Source organism: Suncus etruscus, chromosome 1, assembly GCF_024139225.1.
Source record: "Suncus etruscus isolate mSunEtr1 chromosome 1, mSunEtr1.pri.cur, whole genome shotgun sequence".
In the NCBI taxonomy this organism is placed as follows: Eukaryota; Metazoa; Chordata; class Mammalia; order Eulipotyphla; family Soricidae; genus Suncus; species Suncus etruscus.
The window spans coordinates 115,958,728-115,978,516 of NC_064848.1; the positions used below are offsets into that span (position 1 = coordinate 115,958,728).

At 41.3% G+C, this 19,789-nt stretch overlaps 1 protein-coding gene across 1 annotated transcript in view; it reads left to right on the top strand.

The window, feature by feature from the left end:
- Positions 1-19,789, top strand: part of PRKAR2B (protein kinase cAMP-dependent type II regulatory subunit beta) — a 128,364-nt gene that overhangs the window by 86,103 nt on the left and 22,472 nt on the right. Inside the window, exon 4 of the mRNA XM_049783486.1 lies at positions 11,896-11,979. Within this exon, the coding sequence (XP_049639443.1) occupies positions 11,896-11,979 (84 nt within the window). The remainder of the gene's footprint in view (positions 1-11,895; positions 11,980-19,789) is intronic.

Consider the following 19,789-nt stretch of genomic DNA (forward strand, 5'->3'; position numbering starts at 1 on the left):
CCCCTAAGCCCAAATGAATGATCCCAGAGCTCAGAGCCAAGTGTAAACCCTGAGCACCACTGGGTATATCCAGAAATAAACTCAGGGGCAGGGGGAGCCCTGTAATTTTTTTCCCATTGTAAGTAGGGAGAACTCTGATTTTTCCAGTATGGTATCTTTCTTTGTGATCTTTCTTTTCTTTTCTTTTCTTTTCTTTTTTTTTGGGGGGGGTGGGTTTGGGTCACACACGGTGACGCTCAGGGGTTTCTCCTGGCAATGTGCTCAGAAATCGCTCCTGGCTTGGTGGACCATATGGAATGGCGGGGGATCGAACCATGGCTAACCAAGGTTAGCCTCATGCAATGCAAACACACGACCACTGTGCCACTGTTCCAGCCCCTTTCTTTGTGATCTTATCAAGCAAGAAAGTAAGCTTCTGGGTTTTTCAAAGTCTTGACAGATAAACACAGGGCATATTGATGAGATAAAGAATGTAAATATTTATTAGAACTATTGATTGCTATGTATTAGTAAATAACCTCCTACACATGTGGGAAAGACCAAAAAAGCTGAGTAATTCACCTTCATGGCTTAGATGCCAACTTTAAATAGGAATTTCACTTTTTTCATTAAAATCTATAGGTATCTGGAAAAAATTGTAATTATGGGCACTTATAATGTCATATAATTTTCTTTTTTTTTTTTTTTTTTTTTTTTTTCCTTTTTTGTACAAATGTCAATTTATTAAACACATTTCCCCCATCTGCAAAGTACCTTGTAGGTTATTAACTTCCCATACTTAAGATTATAAACTATACACACTGGAGGGTGAAAGGCTCGAGGTTCCTCTGTTGCTTGCTGCTGTGCATAAGGGAGATGGTGATAGTTTTCATCTTGACTAATGAAAATTATGGCGAGACAGATGATCCCTTCTTCTTTGGCATCTGAATTTCTGTTGTTGTGTGCAGGAGTGTTGCATCATTCTCCTGAGAAGTTATGTTGGTTTGGTCCAATTGGAGGGGACTTCCTATTTGATGTCATCTCCCATGGCTGCATCAGTGGCGTGGGAGCTGTTGATGCCTTTGTATAATCAAAGACTGAATGGGAGAGGCGCTGTCTCTTGAGACTTGGACTATCTTCACTGTCTCTCTCATCCTCAGGCCTGGAGAGCAACGTCTTCCCATTCGCCAGCAAGACATAGCTTGCCCAGAAACCTACAGCAACACAAGGGCTATCACCAGGGTTCCAAGTTCTCTGTTCGAGGTGACATCACTTCACTTGACCTTTGGTGCAGGGGGACAGGAGCAGGGGGCTGCTCTCCTACCAGGACACCCTGCAAACCTCCATCATTTTTTTACAACCTGTAACACATTAATACATACATACGTCATGTTCCAGTGCCAGACTATATAAATGACAATTCCTAGAAGATATGACAGTTCTTAGAAGAATGACAAATCTTAGGAAATGCTAGGTCAAAGGGTGTGTGCATTTGTAACAATAGAAGTTAATACAAAATTGCCCTTCCTCCAGGTTAATGTGCTATAAAACTTTCTTATATTTTCTATTTTATTATATGTAAATAATATGTTAAGGTACTCTTAATTTGCATGAGTGAAAGGAGGATAGCCACTTGTCTTATCTTTTGCTGGTTCCATTTACTGAGAAGTTATACTTTCTTTTTTTTTTTTTTTTTTTTTTTTTTTAATGCATAATTTTTTTTTATTTAAACACCTTGATTACATACATGATTGTGTTTGGGTTTCAGTCATAAAAGGAACACCACCCATCACCAGTGCAACATTCCCATCCCCCAAGTCCCAAATCTCCCTCCTCCCCACCCAACCCCCGCCTGTACCCTATACAGGCTCTACATTTCCCTCATACATTCTCAATATTAGGACAGTTCAAAATGTAGTTATTTCTCTAACTAAACTCATCACTCTTTGTGGTGAGCTTCCTGAGGTGAGCTGGAACTTCCAGCTCTTTTCTCTTTTGTGTCTGAAAATTATTATTACAAGGGTGTCTTTCATTTTTCTTAAAACCCATAGATGAGTGAGACCATTCTGCGTTTTTCTCTCTCTCTCTGACTTATTTCACTCAGCATAATAGATTCCATGTACATCCATGTATAGGAAAATTTCATGACTTCATCTCTCCTGACAGCTGCATAATATTCCATTGTGTATATGTACCACAGTTTCTTTAGCCATTCGTCTGTTGAAGGGCATCTTGGTTGTTTCCAGAGTCTTGCTATGGTAAATAGAGCTGCAATGAATATAGGTGTAAGGAAGGGGTTTTTGTATTGTATTTTTGTGTTCCTAGGGTATATTCCTAGGAGTGGTATAGCTGGATCGTATGGGAGCTCGATTTCCAGTTTTTGGAGGAATCTCCATATCGCTTTCCATAAAGGTTGAACTAGAGAGCATTCCCACCAGCAGTGGATAAGAGTTCCTTTCTCTCCACATCCCCGCCAACACTGTTTATTCTCATTCTTTGTGATGTGTGCCATTCTCTGGGGTGTGAGGTGGTATCTCATCGTTGTTTTGATTTGCATCTCCCTGATGATTAGTGATGTGGAACATTTTTTCATGTGTCTTTTGGCCATGCGTATTTCTTCTTTGTCAAAGTGTCTGTTCATTTCTTCTCCCCATTTTTTGATGGGGTTAGATGTTTTTTTCTTGTAAAGTTCTGTCAGTGCCTTGTATATTTTGGAGATTAGCCCCTTATCTGATGGGTATTGGGTGAATAGTTTCTCCCACTCAGTGGGTGGCTCTTGTATCCTGGGCACTATTTCCTTTGAGGTGCAGAAGCTTCTCAGCTTAATATATTCCCATCTGTTAATCTCTGCTTTCACTTGCTTGGAGAGTGCAGTTTCCTCCTTGAAGATGCCTGTAATGTCCTGTAGTGTTTTGCCTATGTGCTGTTCTATATATCTTATGGTTTTGGGGCTGATATCGAGGTCTTTAATCCATTTGGATTTTACCTTTGTACATGATGTTAGCTGGGGGTCTAAGTTTAATTTTTTGCAAGTGGCTATCCAATTGTGCCAACACCACTTGTTGAAGAGGCTTTCCCTGCTCCATTTAGGATTTCCTGCTCCTTTATCAAAAATTAGATGGTTGTATGTCTGGGGAACATTTTCTGAGTATTCAAGCCTATTCCACTGATCTGAGGACCTATCCTTATTCCAATACCATGCTGTTTTGATAACTGTTGCTTTGTAGTACAGTTTAAAGTTGGGAAAAGTAATTCCTCCCATATTCTTTTTCCCAATGATTGCTTTAGCTATTCGAGGGTGTTTATTGTTCCAAATGAATTTCAAGAGTGTCTGATCCACTTCTTTGAAGAATGTCATGGGTATCTTTAGAGGGATGGCATTAAATCTGTATAATGCCTTGGGGAGTATTGCCATTTTGATGATGTTAATCCTGCCAATCCATGAGCAGGGTATGTGTTTCCATTTTCGTGTGTCCTCTCTTATTTCTTGGAGCAGAGTTTTATAGTTTTCTTTGTATAGGTCCTTCACATATTTAGTCAAGTTGATTCCAAGATATTTGAGTTTGTGTGGTACTATTGTGAATGGGGTTGTTTTCTTAATGTCCATTTCATCCTTATTACTATTGGTATATAGAAAGGCCATTGATTTTTGTGTGTTAATTTTGTAGCCTGCCACCTTGCTATATGAGTCTATTGTTTCTAGAAGCTTTTTGATAGAGTCTTTAGGGTTTTCTAAGTAGAGTATCATGTCATCTGCAAACAGTGAGAGCTTGACTTCTTCCTTTCCTATCTGGATTCCCTTGATATCCTTTTCTTGCCTAATCGCTATAGCAAGTACTTCCAGTGCTATGTTGAATAGGAGTGGTGAGAGAGGACAGCCTTGTCTTGTGCCAGAATTTAGAGGGAAGGCTTTCAGTTTTTCTCCATTGAGGATAATATTTGCCACTGGCTTGTGGTAGATGGCCTTCACTATATTGAGAAAGGTTCCCTCCATTCCCATCTTGCTGAGAGTTTTGATCAAGAATGGGTGTTGGACCTTATCAAATGCTTTCTCTGCATCTATTGATATGATCATGTGGTTTTTATTTTTCTTGTTATTGATGTTGTGTATTATGTTGATAGATTTACGGATGTTAAACCAGCCTTGCATTCCTGGGATGAAACCTACTTGATCGTAGTGGATGATCTTCTTAACGAGGCATTGAATCCTATTTGCCAGGATTTTGTTGAGGATCTTTGCATCTGCATTCATCAGTGATATTGGTCTGTAATTTTCTTTTTTGGTAGCGTCTCTGTCTGGTTTAGGTATCAAGGTGATGTTGGCTTCATAAAAGCTATTTGGAAGTGTTTCTGTTTGTTCAATTTCATGAAAGAGTCTTGCCAAGATTGGCAGTAGTTCCTCTTGGAAAGTTTGATAGAATTCATTAGTGAATCCATCTGGACCTGGGCTTTTGTTTTTCGGCAGACATTTGATTACTGTTTTAATTTCATCAATGGTGATGGGGGTGTTTAGATATGCTACATCCTCTTCCTTCAACCGTGGAAGATTATAAGAGTCCAAGAATTTATCCATTTCTTCCAGGTTCTCATTTTTAGTGGCGTAGAGTTTTTCAAAGTAGTTTCTGATTACCCTTTGAATCTCTGTCATATCAGTAGTGATCTCTCCTTTTTCATTCCTGATACGAGTTATCAAGTTTCTCTCTCTCTCTTTCTTTGTTAGGTTTGCCAGTGGTCTATCAATCTTGTTTATTTTTTCAAAGAACCAACTTCTGCTTTCGTTGATCTTTCGGATTGTTTTTTGAGTTTCCACTTCGTTGATTTCTGCTCTCAGCTTTGTTATTTCCTTCTGTCTTCCTATTCTTGGGTCCTTTTGTTGAGCATTTTCTAGTTCTATTAGCTGTGTCATTAAGCTACTCAGGTAAGCTCCTTCTTCCTTCCTGATGTGTGCTTGCAAAGCTATAAATTTTCCTCTCAGTACTGCTTTTGCTGTGTCCCATAAGTTCTGAGAGTTTGTGTCTTTATTGTCATTTGTTTCCAGGAACCTTTTTATTTCCTCCTTGATTTCATCTCGGACCCACTGGTTATTGAGCATGAGGCTGTTTAACTTCCAGGTGTTAAAGTGTTTCTTCTGAGTCCCTTTGGAGTTCACAAATAATTTCAGAGCCTTGTGGTCAGCGAAGGTAGTCTGCAAAATTTCTATCCTCTTGATCTTATGGAGGTATGTTTTATGTGCCAGCATGTAGTCTATCCTGGAGAATGTCCCATGTACATTGGAGAAGAATGTGTATCCAGGTTTCTGGGGATGGAGTGTCCTATATATATCCACTAGGCCTCTTTCTTCCATTTCTCTCCTCAGGTCTAGTATATTCTTGTTGGGTTTCAGTCTGGTTGACCTGTCCAGTGTTGACAAAGCCGTGTTAAGGTCCCCCACAATTATTGTGTTGTTGTTGATATTATTTTTCAGATTTGTCAACAGTTGTATTAAATATTTTGCTGGCCCCTCATTCGGTGCATATATGTTTAGGAGAGTGAATTCTTCCTGCTCTACGTACCCCTTGATTAATATAAAATGTCCGTCTTTGTCCCTTACAACCTTCCTGAGTATAAAGTTTGCATTATCTGATATTAGTATGGCCACTCCAGCTTTTTTATGGGTGTTGTTTGCTTGGATAACTTTTCTCCAGCCTTTTATTTTGAGTCTATGTTTGTTCTGACTATTCAGGTGCGTTTCTTGTAGGCAGCAGAAGGTTGGATTGAGTTTTTTGATCCATTTAGCCACTCTGTGTCTCTTAACTGGTGCATTTAGTCCATTGACGTTGAGAGAAAGAATTGTCCTGGGATTTAACGCCATCTTTATTTCAAAATTTGGTGTGTCTTTTGGGTAGTCTTGTCTTAGATTAGGTCTTTCAGTTTTTCTCTTAAGACTGGTTTGGTGTCTGTGAAGTTTCTGAGCTGTTTTTTGTCTGTGAAACCATGTATTCTTCCATCAAACCGGAAAGTGAGTTTTGCTGGGTATAGTATTCTGGGTGAAGCATTCATTTCATTCAGTCTTGTCACAATATCCCACCACTGCTTTCTGGCATTGAGCGTTTCTGGTGACAGGTCTGCTGTAAATCTCAGGGAAGCTTGCTTGAACATGATTTCCCCTTTTGATCTTGCTGTTTTCAGAATTCTGTCTCTATCTGTGGGATTTGTCATTGTGACTAGGATGTGTCTTGGGGTGCTTTTTCTGGGGTCTCTTTTGGTTGGTACTCTTCGGGCATGCAGGATTTGATCACCTATATTCTTTAGCTCTGGAAGTTTCTCTTTAATGATGTTCTTGACCATTGATTCTTCCTGGAAATTTTCTTCCTGGGTCTCTGGGACTCCAATGATTCTTAAGTTGTTTCTGTTGATCTTATCATAGACTTCTATTTTCGTCTGTTCCCATTCTTTGACTAATTTTTCCATTGTCTGCTCATTTGCTTTAAGTTTTTTGTCCAATCTCTCCTGCTGTATGGAATTGTTATGTATCTCATCTTCCACAGCACCAAGTCTATTCTCAGCTTCTGATACCCTGTCCCAGAGCTTATCCATTTTGTCATTCACTTCGTTTACTGACTTTTTCAGTCCTGTTAGTTGACATGTTATTTCAGTTTGGAGTTTTGTCATTTCTGCCTTCATATTTTCTTGGTTCTTATTAGTGTTCTGTTCAACTCGATCCATGGTTTCTTGGAGTCTGTTGAGCACCTTCCATATTGCTAGTCTAAAGTCCTTATCTGAGAGGTTGATTAGTTGTTCAGTCATTATCTGGTCCTCAGAATTGTCATCTTCATTCTCTATGTCTGATGCTGGCCTGCGTTGTTTCCCCATTGTCACACTTGTATTGTGGGTTTTTCTACGTGTTGTGGTGGTATTCATTGTCTATATGATGTAGGCAGCACACTCCTCTGGCTCCTCCCTTTCTGGATGGGCTGACTTGCCTCTAAGGGAGGGGAGTCCTCCGTGGATGAAGCCTCACACTGGGTCAAATCTTAGGCCCGAGCATGCAACAGAGAAGACAGTCCAGAGAGAAATGTTTGCTTCTGTGATATAGCGCCGTTCTTAGTGTGATTTTTCCTTCTTGTTGCAATGGAGTTCTTTCCTTAGAAAGAGTGCACGGCCGCGTAGCGAAGCGGAGCGGCCGTGCTCCTCTGAGCCTCTTTTTGCCCCACTCGCAGGAGTTTCACGCAAGAGGACAGTAGACAGACATAGACAGGTCACACTCACAGTCTTTCACAGCTGAGCCCCACTGGGCCGGTGTACTTTCGCGGATTTTCCCCGCCTGGTGTCACACACAGGGAGCCAGCTTTTGCAAAGGATAGCCGGTTTTTATGCTCTGAAGTCCCTCCCTGAAAATGGCGTCTGGGCGAGCGAGGTTTCTGGAGGCTCTTTTTGCCCCACTCACAAGAGTTTCACGCAAGAGGACAGTAGACAGACATAGACAGGTCACACTCACAGTCTTTCACAGCTGAGCCCCACTGGGCCGGTGTACTTTCGCGGATTTTCCCCGCCTGGTGTCACACACAGGGAGCCAGCTTTTGCAAAGGATAGCCGGTTTTTATGCTCTGAAGTCCCTCCCTGAAAATGGCGTCTGGGCGAGCGAGGTTTCTGGAGGCTCTTTTTGCCCCACTCACAAGAGTTTCACGCAAGAGGACAGTAGACAGACATAGACAGGTCACACTCACAGTCTTTCACAGCTGAGCCCCACTGGGCCGGTGTACTTTCGCGGATTTTCCCCGCCTGGTGTCACACACAGGGAGCCAGCTTTTGCAAAGGATAGCCGGTTTTTATGCTCTGAAGTCCCTCCCTGAAAATGGCGTCTGGGCGAGCGAGGTTTCTGGAGGCTCTTTTTGCCCCACTCACAAGAGTTTCACGCAAGAGGACAGTAGACAGACATAGACAGGTCACACTCACAGTCTTTCATAGCTGAGCCCCACTGGGCCGGTGTACTTTCGCGGATTTTCCCCGCCTGGTGTCACACACAGGGAGCCCATAATGTCATATAATTTTCATGGCATATAATACACTTCTTTGGCTCTTCCTACCCACCCACATTACTAAAAATTATAAAAATCATTCTTATCTCAAGGTCATTTCAAGAGAATTGGCTTTTAAAGTAAGTAATTTGCTCACCCTGGTTTAAGGTCTGTTTTTTATAATCTGACTACTTATGCTGAATCTCAACTTTATGGCTTTTGAGCTTTATGGCATAGAAATTACTTAAGAAAGTTGTTTTTCCTTAACTCTAAATTATTACTACTCTATTACTTGAATAAGAAATAGATAATAGTTTGGTGCTGGAGTGGTGGCACAAGTGGTATAGCGTCTTCCTTGCCTGCGCTAACCTAGGATAGCGACCGCAGTTCCATCCCCAGCATCCCATATGGTCCCCCAAGCCAGGGGCAATTTCTGAGCACATAGTCAGGAGTAATCCTTGAGTGTCACTGGGAGTCTCCCCCCAAAAGAAATAGATAATATTTTAAATCAATTAAAAATGCCTCACATGTACTCACACACATAGTGAATGCCATATACATGTTAAATAACATTTTATCTTAAAATTGTAGTTATTTTAATAATGTCAAGGACCCAAAATATAGCTTATTGCTGCTGATTTGGTCTCTTGCACTTCCCCAGACCCCTAACATGAAAAAAATCAAGCCAAAATGGCCTGTAGTGTAATAAAAATCACTGATTATCAGAGTTTACATATTCAGAGACAGATCTCATATGTAAGATCAGAAAGGAAGGATTTTAGAAGGAGGAAAATGTCTTCTGAGCAGTTGTTTTCTCAACAGGGAACTCATTCCTTCAAAGATTCACTGAGTTTCTGTTTGCTTTCCAGAGTACAGACTGTGATTTTAATGGGGGTTCTATCAACAGTACTATCATAGATCCATACGAACTGAGACTTGGATTTTGGGCCAAGGGAAGAAGGAAAGAGAACAGTACCACCACAGTAGTGGTGGAAGAATGGGAGAGAAACCCTGTTAGAAGTGCCTTATCATAGTAGAAGTAATGGGACTAGAGAGAGAAAAAGAAGTAAAATGTTGGACCCTTGCTTTATATGATGGGACCTGTTCCAAGGTCACATTCAGGGGTTTTAGGGACCACTCCTGGTGATACTCACCCAATGGGGCTACATGCTCCGATACTTGGACTCAACAGTACTGATGGCCACCAGACTTATATTTGGGGAAGTTTGGAAGCCTCCAGGGTTTCATCTCACAAGTGTCTGGACAGCCCTGTGATGGTGAGAATTGAAATTATGACTCCATGCAAGGCATGTCATATTCCGGCCCTTTGAGTCATCGCCTTAGCACCCCAAACCTTAAGCTTTTATGAAAATTTGATTCTCATTTGGAGTTGAAAAACCAGGGCTTCCAGGGAACCACAGGGTCTGTGCTCCAGGCCTTTGAGTTATTCCCTAGTACCACCCTTTACCCCAGCCATAAGCTTTAATGGGAAAGGATCAGAGGAAGTGAATAAAGTGGAAAGATATTAGTTGACAAGTCTAGAGCAATGCAAACTGGGGTGGTCTGGTATCTTCTTCTTTTTTTTTTTTTTTTTTTTTTTGGTTTTGGGCCACACCCGGTGGTGCTCAGGGGTTATTCTGGCTGTCTGCTCAGAAATAGCTCCTGGCAGGCATGGGGACCATATGGGACACCTTTGGTCCTGGATCGACTGCTTGCAAGGCAAACGCCGCTGTGCTATCTCTCCGGGCCCGGTCTGGTTTTGACAGTTTTTCAGAAGGCTCATTGTTGTGATGGTATCAGATTAAAGTTCAAGATGGATTTTGTGGATTAGAGGGAGCTCAGTGGGCTGAAGTCTATGCTTACATGTAGGAAGGCTAGATTGGACACCAGTATATAAATACCACGCTAGGAGTAGCCCCTGACCATCATCACCAGGTGTGGTTCCAACAACACTCCCCAATACACACACCCCAACAAAAAAATTAGGAAATAAACCATGGTGGATTTTGTGAACTGAAAAACAATGTTTTGTTAACTACCTTCCTTATTTAAAATAGGGAAATGTGAATTTTGGTTGGCACAATTCATGATTCTATATTATGAGTTACTAGGCACCAGGATCAACTTTTTCTGTTAACCATATGTCATTTTAGAAACTGATTGGGCCAGGAAGATAGTATAGTAAGGTGCTTGCCTTGCATGCAGCTAACCCAAGTTTAATCCCTGACATCCCATATGGTCCTCTAAGCCCACCAGAAGTGATCCCTAAGCGTAGAGCCAGGTGTAAGCTGAGCATCCCCTACATGTGACCCACAACGCCCATCCCCCAAGAAGAATATGAATTGATAATAAACAACAGTTTGTATATACCTTATAAGAAAAATAATACAGTGTTTCTCCCCTTCATTGACAGGGTATATAAATAATAAACATGTACACTGTAGATTTCCTTGATCTTGGACTTAGCCATCTGAGATAGGCTTGAAATGTTTTTTTGGCTGTGCATTGTAAGTTTTGACATTCTTGGTCATAAAATTCACTACTACCCCACTTGGATTTGCTCAGGTGGTGGGACCAGCTCCGTAGGAGGTAGACACTCCTGCTCCTCACTCTTGGAGTGTCAGTTTTTGTGTGTGGAGCTAGAGATTGAAACCATAGACTCACACATGCCAGGTTGGTGTTATTCTGGAGTACAGCCTTAGTGAATTTTAGAAGAGGAAACGGTTCCTAGAAAACCAATGTGATACCTAATATCTCTCACCTCCAATTCTTCAAAATAGTCACAATTTTAGAATGACTCAAATGAGTGAGCCTTTTGGTTGAACCTACATGAGCCTTGCCTTTTGTTCATCATTCGTTGGCTAGCACACTTACAGATCACAGGCTGTCTTCACTCTCCTGGAATGAATGTTTATGAGGAGCTCACACTTTGGAAGGCTCTCTGAAGTGAGGACGCTAGTTCTTGGATTCCATAATCCAATAATGTGTGCTTACTTGCTCTTTTGGGGGGAAAAAAATACTCCCTGAAGGGGAATTGCACACATGGTGTTTTAAAAGTAATAGTTAAGGGGCCAGAATGATAGTAGAACAGATTGGGTTCTTGCTTTGCATTTGACTGACCCAGGTTCAATCTCTAGCATCCTATGTGGTCCCCTGAACTCACCAGAAATAATTGAGTGTAGAGCTAGGAATAAACATTGTTTTGTTCAAAATAAAAAAAAGATATGGTCAACATGTAATACAATTTACATGTAAGCATGAATTTCTGGGAGACATCATGATGCATCCCATGAAAGAGCTACATCCTGACAAATGATTGAACTCAGAGCTACAGAGTATGAAATAGTCTTTGAAACCATGGAAAGTGGGGCTGGAGAGATAGTACAGTAGATAGGATGCACATACCTTGCATGTGCTGATCCAGGTTCAATCCTCAGCATCCCACATGGTCCTCAGAGTACTGCTAAAAGTGACCCCTAAGTGCAGAGCCAGGAGTAAGCCCGAGCATCACTGGGTGTAACTCCAAAACAAGCCAATGCACAAAATGAACAGAAGAGGATAATAAACTTTAGTAGCAAGCAGAGAAGTCTTTAGCTTTCTGCTGTAGCCTTTGTTAACTTTTGTCTTCCGGCATATTCCATCCGCTGGAGGGCCCTGGTATCTCTTGAGGAGCCAGTCACAGACCTTTACAAGGTAAAGCATTCAAGTGCTATATTGATAAGTGTGGGCACCTTCGTCTCCAAGATTTCTTGCCTCAGCGATACTTGTCACTGTTTAGTGAACTGTGTGTTCCAAAAGTGAACCCATGCGCCCACAGTTCTTCCCCAAGATCCTTCTGCCAGACAACTAGTTTTATCTCTTCTGAATAAACTGAGTAAACTCATTTTTTAAAATGTTTTCAAATGTGGTCTTCTTTCAGATTATACACCCCAAAACTGACGATCAAAGAAATCGATTGCAAGAGGCCTGCAAAGACATCCTGCTCTTTAAGAACCTCGACCCGGTAAGCTCTGTCTTAGGAATGGCGCTTCCTTTTTCTCAGTGGTGCTGTAAACTGTGCATTCTTGGATTTAATGCCTCTTTAGGGAGTGGGAAGTCCTGTCATGATGCTGGTTATTCAATGTGCATGTTGGGAGAAAAGAACTGAGCTCGGCACTTCCAGTGCAGTCGGGGAAAGCAGAAAACCAGCCTGCTCTTTGTCTGGAGAATGGAGAAAATTAGCCTTTTCCCTTATGTTTTCAGAGCACTGAGAAAGGTCCTTGAATGCTTTGGACCTTTTATACATCTAACAAGAAGAGGCGGGGTGTCAGGGCCTGCAAGGGTGGTAGGTGCCTTTCTAGATGGTAGTAGCACTTTTATTTTAATATCTCGCTTACAGTTCTTTAATGAGTAATATTTACTTGGCCTTAACATGAGGGCTGGGGGTTCTGTTCATCATGAAGGTTTTGAAATTTTAAATCTTTAGCTTGAGGATCTCTCTCTAGAATCCCCTTACCCTGTGCTATTCAGAGACTGCCTTGGACTCCAATCAGAGTGCTCTGCCTCCTTCATCACAGATTTTGGTTATGAATGGCTGCAGGGCCACTTGAAAATAATTCTTGCTGCCATATCTTTATGTGAAAAAGAATCAACATTTGGGAATTACTTCAACTTTTCTTTTGTCAAGCACAGCATCTTAACAGTTTTTAGCTGGATTCCCCAGAGAGAGGAAGTATCATTAAATTAAGACAAGTTCCTACAAAAGCCATTTTTATAAGGCTCTACATCATACCATTTCTTCTATACTGGATCAAGCTGCATTCCCTTTGTGATTTTTGGCAATCTTGTTTTAGTACGTTTATTTTTCCCTCTTTGAGTCTAGATGACTGGCTCTGACAAGCCTGAACCAGCCACATCAAAATCCTTTAGTAACTAATTGTCCCTCTTGTTGATGATCTGTGGCCTGTATTAAAAAGTGTTAGAAATATATATATATAATTTTATGAGGACAAGGACAAAGATACAAAGCAAGAGGACAAGGTGAAATTACAGTGGGAAAACAATCATCAATAAACAGAATTCTCAGAAGAAATCCCCTTGTGGACACCTTAATTTTGAACTTTCAACCAAAAAACATTAAGAAAAATAAAACAAAATACATGCACAATTACTTTGTCCCTTAAGTTCCCAGATTGTAGTACATTACACAAATCAATCTAAAGCCACAAAATTTATGTAACTCCTTTAACATTGAAGGCATAGTATTTTTTTTACAGTTCCATGCACATGCATATATTAATTTAAGTTAACCTCAAAAGTTTAAGTGGTTTTTTTTTAAGGATTAGAGTCAAAGGAGCACAGCAAAAAGTGTTAAAGTGGCATTTGTTGTTTGCATAGGCTCAGCAAAATATGGGGGACATGGAAAGAAAGAGCCTTGGCCTAAATACAAGGAGACCTTACCCCTGAAGTTTTCTGGCATAAGACCAACTCTAGGCTCCAGGCATACTAGGTTGTCCAACCCAAGTCATTGTCTGTAGTGCCAATACACTTTTATTTTTCACACAGTCGCTGTTATTGGTATCAGGTTTCTGCAGTAAAGATCCTGAAATCTGTGCATATCCTACTTTGAAGTCAGGATGATGTGGAGAATCCTGTAGTTTCACTTCACAATTAGAGGGTAATGCAGAGAGCCCTATCCTAAAAGAAGGTCGTTGTTGTTGTTAAGTCTTCTGGGTGTTAAGGGAAGTCTCTTTTGAGTAGGTGGATGCCAGAGAAGTGGTAGGGTCTTCCCTGGTAGAGAATTGCTTCCAGGTGATGTTGTAGACAACCTTGGTTGTTTAGTAGATTGCCTTCATTTCTTCTGCATCAAAATTTTCCTGGTCAGCTTCTTCTTGGGTACTTCCTTATTTCCCTTCTTACTATTAAGCTAGAAGATTAGTTTTTGTTGCCAAATAATGACAGGCTTCCTGTACATGTGACTGTACACATTTAAAAGGGTCATTGAGGAGTTGGTTCAAGTGCACATTTTACATATGTGAAGCCCTGGGTTGTAGCCTGTCCCTGCAGAAAGGAAGGGAGGGAGGGAGGGAGGGAGGGAGGGAGGGAGGGAGGGAGGGAGGGAAGGAAGGAAGGAAGGGAGGAAGGAAGGAAGGAAGGAAGGAAGGGAGGGAGGGAGGGAGGGAGGGAGGGAGGGAGGGAGGAAAGGAAGGAAGGAAGGAAGGAAGGAAGGAAGGAAGGAAGGAAGGAAGGAAGGAAGGAAGGAAGGAAGGAAGGAAGGAAGGAAGGAAGGAAGGAAGGAGAAGAGAAAAAGGAAGAAAGGAAGGAATAACAACAAAACAAACTGAAAAACAAAGCATGAATTAACTATAAATAGAATGGTCATCTGGGCAATTCATTTTCAATTAATGCCAGGTCATTATGACAATGTTCAGGGTGTAAGGTCCCATTGCATTACAAGATTTGTGTGTTCCCATCTCTATTAAATAAGAACTTGTTTGTATGTGTAGTATTTTCCCATTTTAATGTGCCTATGCAAAAGAGAAACAATGCCACCTGGCATTATTGGTGCATATGGGGGCCGCTAGAACAAGTCCAACAATCCCCGTGACTTGGTTCTAACATAAACTTTAAACTGAGGGGACTCTTACCAGATTTCCTTATTGAACAGATCAAAAAGAGAAGAAGAGACAAAAAGTGGAGAAAATCGTTACTGTATAAGAGAATATTTAGTAAGAGTTATAGCTATTAAGGAAATACATTTAAGATATTCAAAAGACATATACGTGTCCCTTTTATGTCTTTTGAAATAGTTGGGGGGGATGTTAAATCCGGTGCACCACTTTGGTCTGTGATTTGGCCTGTGCAGTACTGAAGGTAAAAAGGGTAAATGTGGGGTAATGATAATTGGGGGTGAGGGAGTGAAGGAGTAGAAATGAGCTTGTAGGGCTGTGGGCAAGGGCAGAGTAAAAGATGGACATTCTGCATATACAAAACATACCTTAATCATAGGGAATACTATTAATATATACTGTATACACAGGGGCACTAACCCCCACACAGTTTTGAAAATGGAGACCGGTGAGAAAAAAAGTTGCCAGTGACTGCCTCAGTGCAACCCAGTGGAACCCAGCAACTCCCAGCACCCCCCAAGCTAGGGAGAAGGCCTTTGGCCCAGGGTCTGCTCAAACCCCATGCCAGGAAGAGCTAGCCTCCAGAACAGAAAAAGATCTGGTAGAGAACTGGAAGTCAGACATCTGTCTGCCCTTCTCCTCCATGTCCCTTCCCCCTGCCTGGGCTGGCACCCAGGGAAGGCCTGGAGTCCGGGGGAAGAAATATTTGGAAATATTTTGGAAGGATTTTTGTCCACTTGGAACTTGCAGTTGATGACAAATTCAAATCTACATACAAGGTAGTTGCATATAACTTTGTGTATATTCTGATGTGGTCTAGAAACTCTGGGCAGATGAGGGTCTCTGGAGGCTTGATCTGAGGTGGACCCCATGAGGTGGGCCTCTGAGGACAAAGTTGTCAATTGAAGAAAAATTCAGAGTAGTAGTAGTAGTAATAGTAGTAGTAGTAGTAGTAGTAGTAGTAGTAGTAGTAGTAGTAGTACTGGTTTCTGAAAGTGGAAGAGGTGTGTGTATGTGTGTGTGTGTGTGTGTGTGTGTGTGTGTGTGTGAATTGTATGTGTGTTATACTTTTAACACTCTTTTTTTTTTTGGTTTTTTTTTGGGGGGGGGCCACACCCGTTTGACGCTCAGGGGTTACTCCTGGCTATGCGCTCAGAAATCGCCCCTGGCTTGGGGGACCATAAGGGACACCGGGGATCGAACCGTGGTCCGTCCAAGGCTAGCGCTTGCAAGGCAGACACCTTACCTCTAGCGCCACCTTCCCGGCCCCACTTTTAACACTCTTAACTTCTGGGAACATACTCGGTGTGGCACTTTTGAAGCCTTTTAATACATAAATATTTATCTGAGACCATTTTGAGAATGTTGTAGAAGTTAAAAGTTAGAGATGAAGAGTGGCAGGAAGAAAAACAAGGAACAACATTATGCCAAAATTCCAGAGGAAGAAAGGGGGCTTTTTAATATTTTTACATTTTATTTTAGGAACAGTGACTTATAAAACTCTTCAACAATAGGGAACTATGCATAAAATAAAAACCTCAAGCTGGAGAGATAGCATGGAGGTAAGGCATTTGCCTTTCATGCAGAAGAACGGTGGTTCTAATCCCAGCATCCCATATGGTCCCCTGTGCCTGCCAGGGGCAATTTTCCGAGCATGGAGCCAGGAGTAACCCCTGAGTGCTGCCGGGTGTGACCCAAAAACCAAAAAAAAAACAAAAAAAAAAAACAGAAAAACCTCACCATACCCTCTCCCAGGGTTACTACCTTCCTCAACTTTTGTCCCATTGTCCCCTGGCCCCTTACACACACACACATATTACATTCCCCTATTCTTTCTCAGTGGAAAGCTTCCTACTGAAGACCAGTTCTTGATTTCTGTTGTCTTTGGGCATTTGTTGTAATCTATGTTTCTTTATATCCAACCCATGTGAAAGATCATTCTGTGTCTGTTCCTCTCCCACTGTCTAACTTTGCTTAGCATGATAGTCTCCAAATTTATCCATATAGCAGCAAATTGCACGAGTTCATTTTTTTCATATAGTCAAGTAGTATTTCTTTGTGTCTATGTACTACAATTTCTTGAATTCAGTCATATATATTTGGACACCTGGGTTATTTCCAGATTTTGGCTATTGTGAATAGTGCTACAGTAAACTGAAAATACCTTTGTAGAAAAGAAAGGGGCTTCACTTGCTAATGTGGAGAAGGACAGTTTCATTGTATATTCTGGAATCATAGAAGTTGGGCTTTCTTTGTTGAATGAATTAGAAGTTCAGGGAAAAAGTCCCAAATGAATGAGACCTAATTGAATGACTGGGAAAGTATCACCTCTTTCTGCAGTGGGTGATCGGGAAGAGGAAGGGAAATTACTAAATAATAAAGGAACTTGACTTTGTACCTACACTCTTATTTGAATTTCCTCATGTCATTGCTTCACTGGAAAATCTTGCACTTGTTAGGCCTGAGAACATTTTTTTATCAGTGCTATATATAGTTATATATTAAATACAGCATTTATAATTATTAAACTCTTTGAAGAAATTCTTCTCATGAATATTTTAATGTTTGACTCAGTAGGCCATTTTTCTTCTGAAATATCTCTAATTTGAGGGAAGTTGAAATCATTTTCCTGTGCTATACGATAGGATCTTTCATTAGGGGAGAATAAATTGTTATTTTTTAAGTGAGTCAGAGCCCTTTCACAGAGCTCAGTCACAGAGTTGAATATTGTAGGAGACTAAAATGTGGATTTCCTGCAGTGGTTGTCAGTCCTTGGGAGAAACCTCTGCATATTAAATATTTCCTAAGTTCTTCTCATTCTGTGCATAATTACAGGGAAATTACATTTTGATTGACTGGAACACACACCTGTCAGAGAGGTTCTAGGAGCAATAATTTTTCTTTAAGAAAGACTTCTCATATATTCATGTACAAATTTTTTAGCTTTAGGAAGTGTTAGTATTATAGCTAATACAAAAGTAATAAAACCACTTAAGAAAGCAATATTTCAGGGCCAGAGAGATAGCATGGAGGTAAGGCATTTGCCTTTCATGCAGAAGGTCGGTGGTTTGAATCCCGGCATCCCATATGGTCCCCTGAGCCCACCAGAAGTGATTTCTGAGCATAGAGTCGGGAGTAACCCCTGAGCGCTGGCGAGTGTGTCGCAAAAACCAAAAAAAAAAAAAAAGAAACAATATTTTAGGTCTAGATTGATGGCACAGTGGTAGGGCGTTTGCCTTGCACATCGCTGACCCAGGAAGGTCCGTGGTTCAATCCCCTGGCGTCCCATATGGTCCCCCAAGCCAGGAGCAATTTCTGAGCGCACAGTCAGGAGTAACCCTTGAACGAAACCGGTGTGGCCCAAAATTTAAAAAAAAAAAAAAAAAAAGGAAAGAAAGAAAGAAAGAAAGCAATATAGCTTGGTGCTAGAATGATAGTACAACACTTGCCTTGCACACTGCCAATTCTGGTTTGATCCCTAGTATCTCATAGGATCCCCTACGCACCAGCAGGAATAATTCCTGAATGCAGAGCCAGAAATAAACCCAGAGCACTGCTGGGTGTTCTCCCTCCCAAAAGAAAGAAAGATAGCAATATATCTTTGTTTTGTTGTTGTTGTCTTTATTTGACATTTAGAATAGAGCTAATAGGTAATGTCAATATTTCTTTCTCCTTTGTCTGCCCTAAAGGAGTTAAATAGTAAGCAAAACAAAATATTAGCAGACCTTTTAATCAGCTTTCAGGATTTTGACAGGTGACCATATGTCACTTGGGTTGATGAATTCATTTGGGCAAAATTGTCTCAGTGGGGCCAATTAGCACCACATAGAGAAAATCCGGCTTGCCTGCTTCCTCCCTCAACTGGCTTGTCTTCCAGATTGACTGCTGCTTTGCAGATTGGTGCTAGCGGTTGCTCAGTGCCCCCAAAAGGGTTTATTCTCCTCATTCTGCAAACCTTACACCATCGTCCTTCTACGGTATTTTCTGAGACCCTTAGAAGATGTAGTCTTGGGATCCTGCTTTAAACAGATTAATGTTTTATTGACTCTAAAGTGTCAGATCCATATTAATAAAATTTACACAACCCCCCCTCCCCAAATGGCAATGGGCAGTGCAAGGAAGTCTCCATCCTCTTTCTCTCCTAGCACCCAGATTTCTGAGGAGCCAAGATCTTTTAACACTTTGGGTTCTGTAGCATTTTCCAGGGTCATGCTGTGAACTGCAAGTGTATTCTTTAGATGTTGGCAGCTGCAAATGCTGTACAGTTTCTTGCCTGTTTCTATCAGTGCTGATAGATTACGTATTACCCTCCTATCAACAGTCTGCCAGAGAATATTTCTTTCCCACACTCTCTCTTAAGGAGGGAGAGTCTAGCATTTTTATCTTGGGATCTGACAAGTGAAAAATTGATGTCTTATTTTAATTTTGATTTACATTCATGTTATTTGGAGAGAACTTGGACATCTTTTTCTATTTTTGAGAACAATTTCCCTCCCTTTTACTGATTTCACAAATCCCAGTGCTCAGATAACAGTGCAATGCTGGCATCACACCTTATCTCCTGGGAATGGAGAAAGATGGTACAGTGAATAGAGCACTTGCCTTGCATATGGCTGATGTGGGTTTGATCCCTGGTGTCCCATAGGTCCCCCAAGCTCACCAGAAGTTATTCCTAAGTGCAGAGCCAATATCACTGCTAGTTGTGACCTAAAAGCCAAAATATAAATTAAGCCCAAAACAAATCAAATGGTAAAAAACCAGGAGCTCATGCATGCAAAGCATTTGCTGAAGTCCATTGAACTATCTCTTCAGCCTGAACTTTTTAATTTTAATTTTAAGTCTTCCTTTTTGGGAGCTGGAGAGATGTACAATGGGTAAAGCACTGCTTTGTAAGCCCACAAGGAGTGATACCTCTGTGTAGATCCAGGAGTAAGCCCAAAACAAATATAAAAATGTGTTTCCTGGGCCCGGAGAGATAGCACAGCGGCGTTTGCCTTGCAAACAGCCGATCCAGGCCCAAAGGTGGTTGGTTCGAATCCCGGTGTCCCATATGGTCCCCCGTGCCTGCCAGAAGCTATTTCTGAGCAGACAGCCAGGAGAAACCCCTGAGCACTGCCGGGTGTGGCCCAAAAACCAAAAAAAAAAAAATGTGTTTCCTTTTGTGTACTTATAAAGAAATCATAAGGGTGGGTAATGTAATTTTAA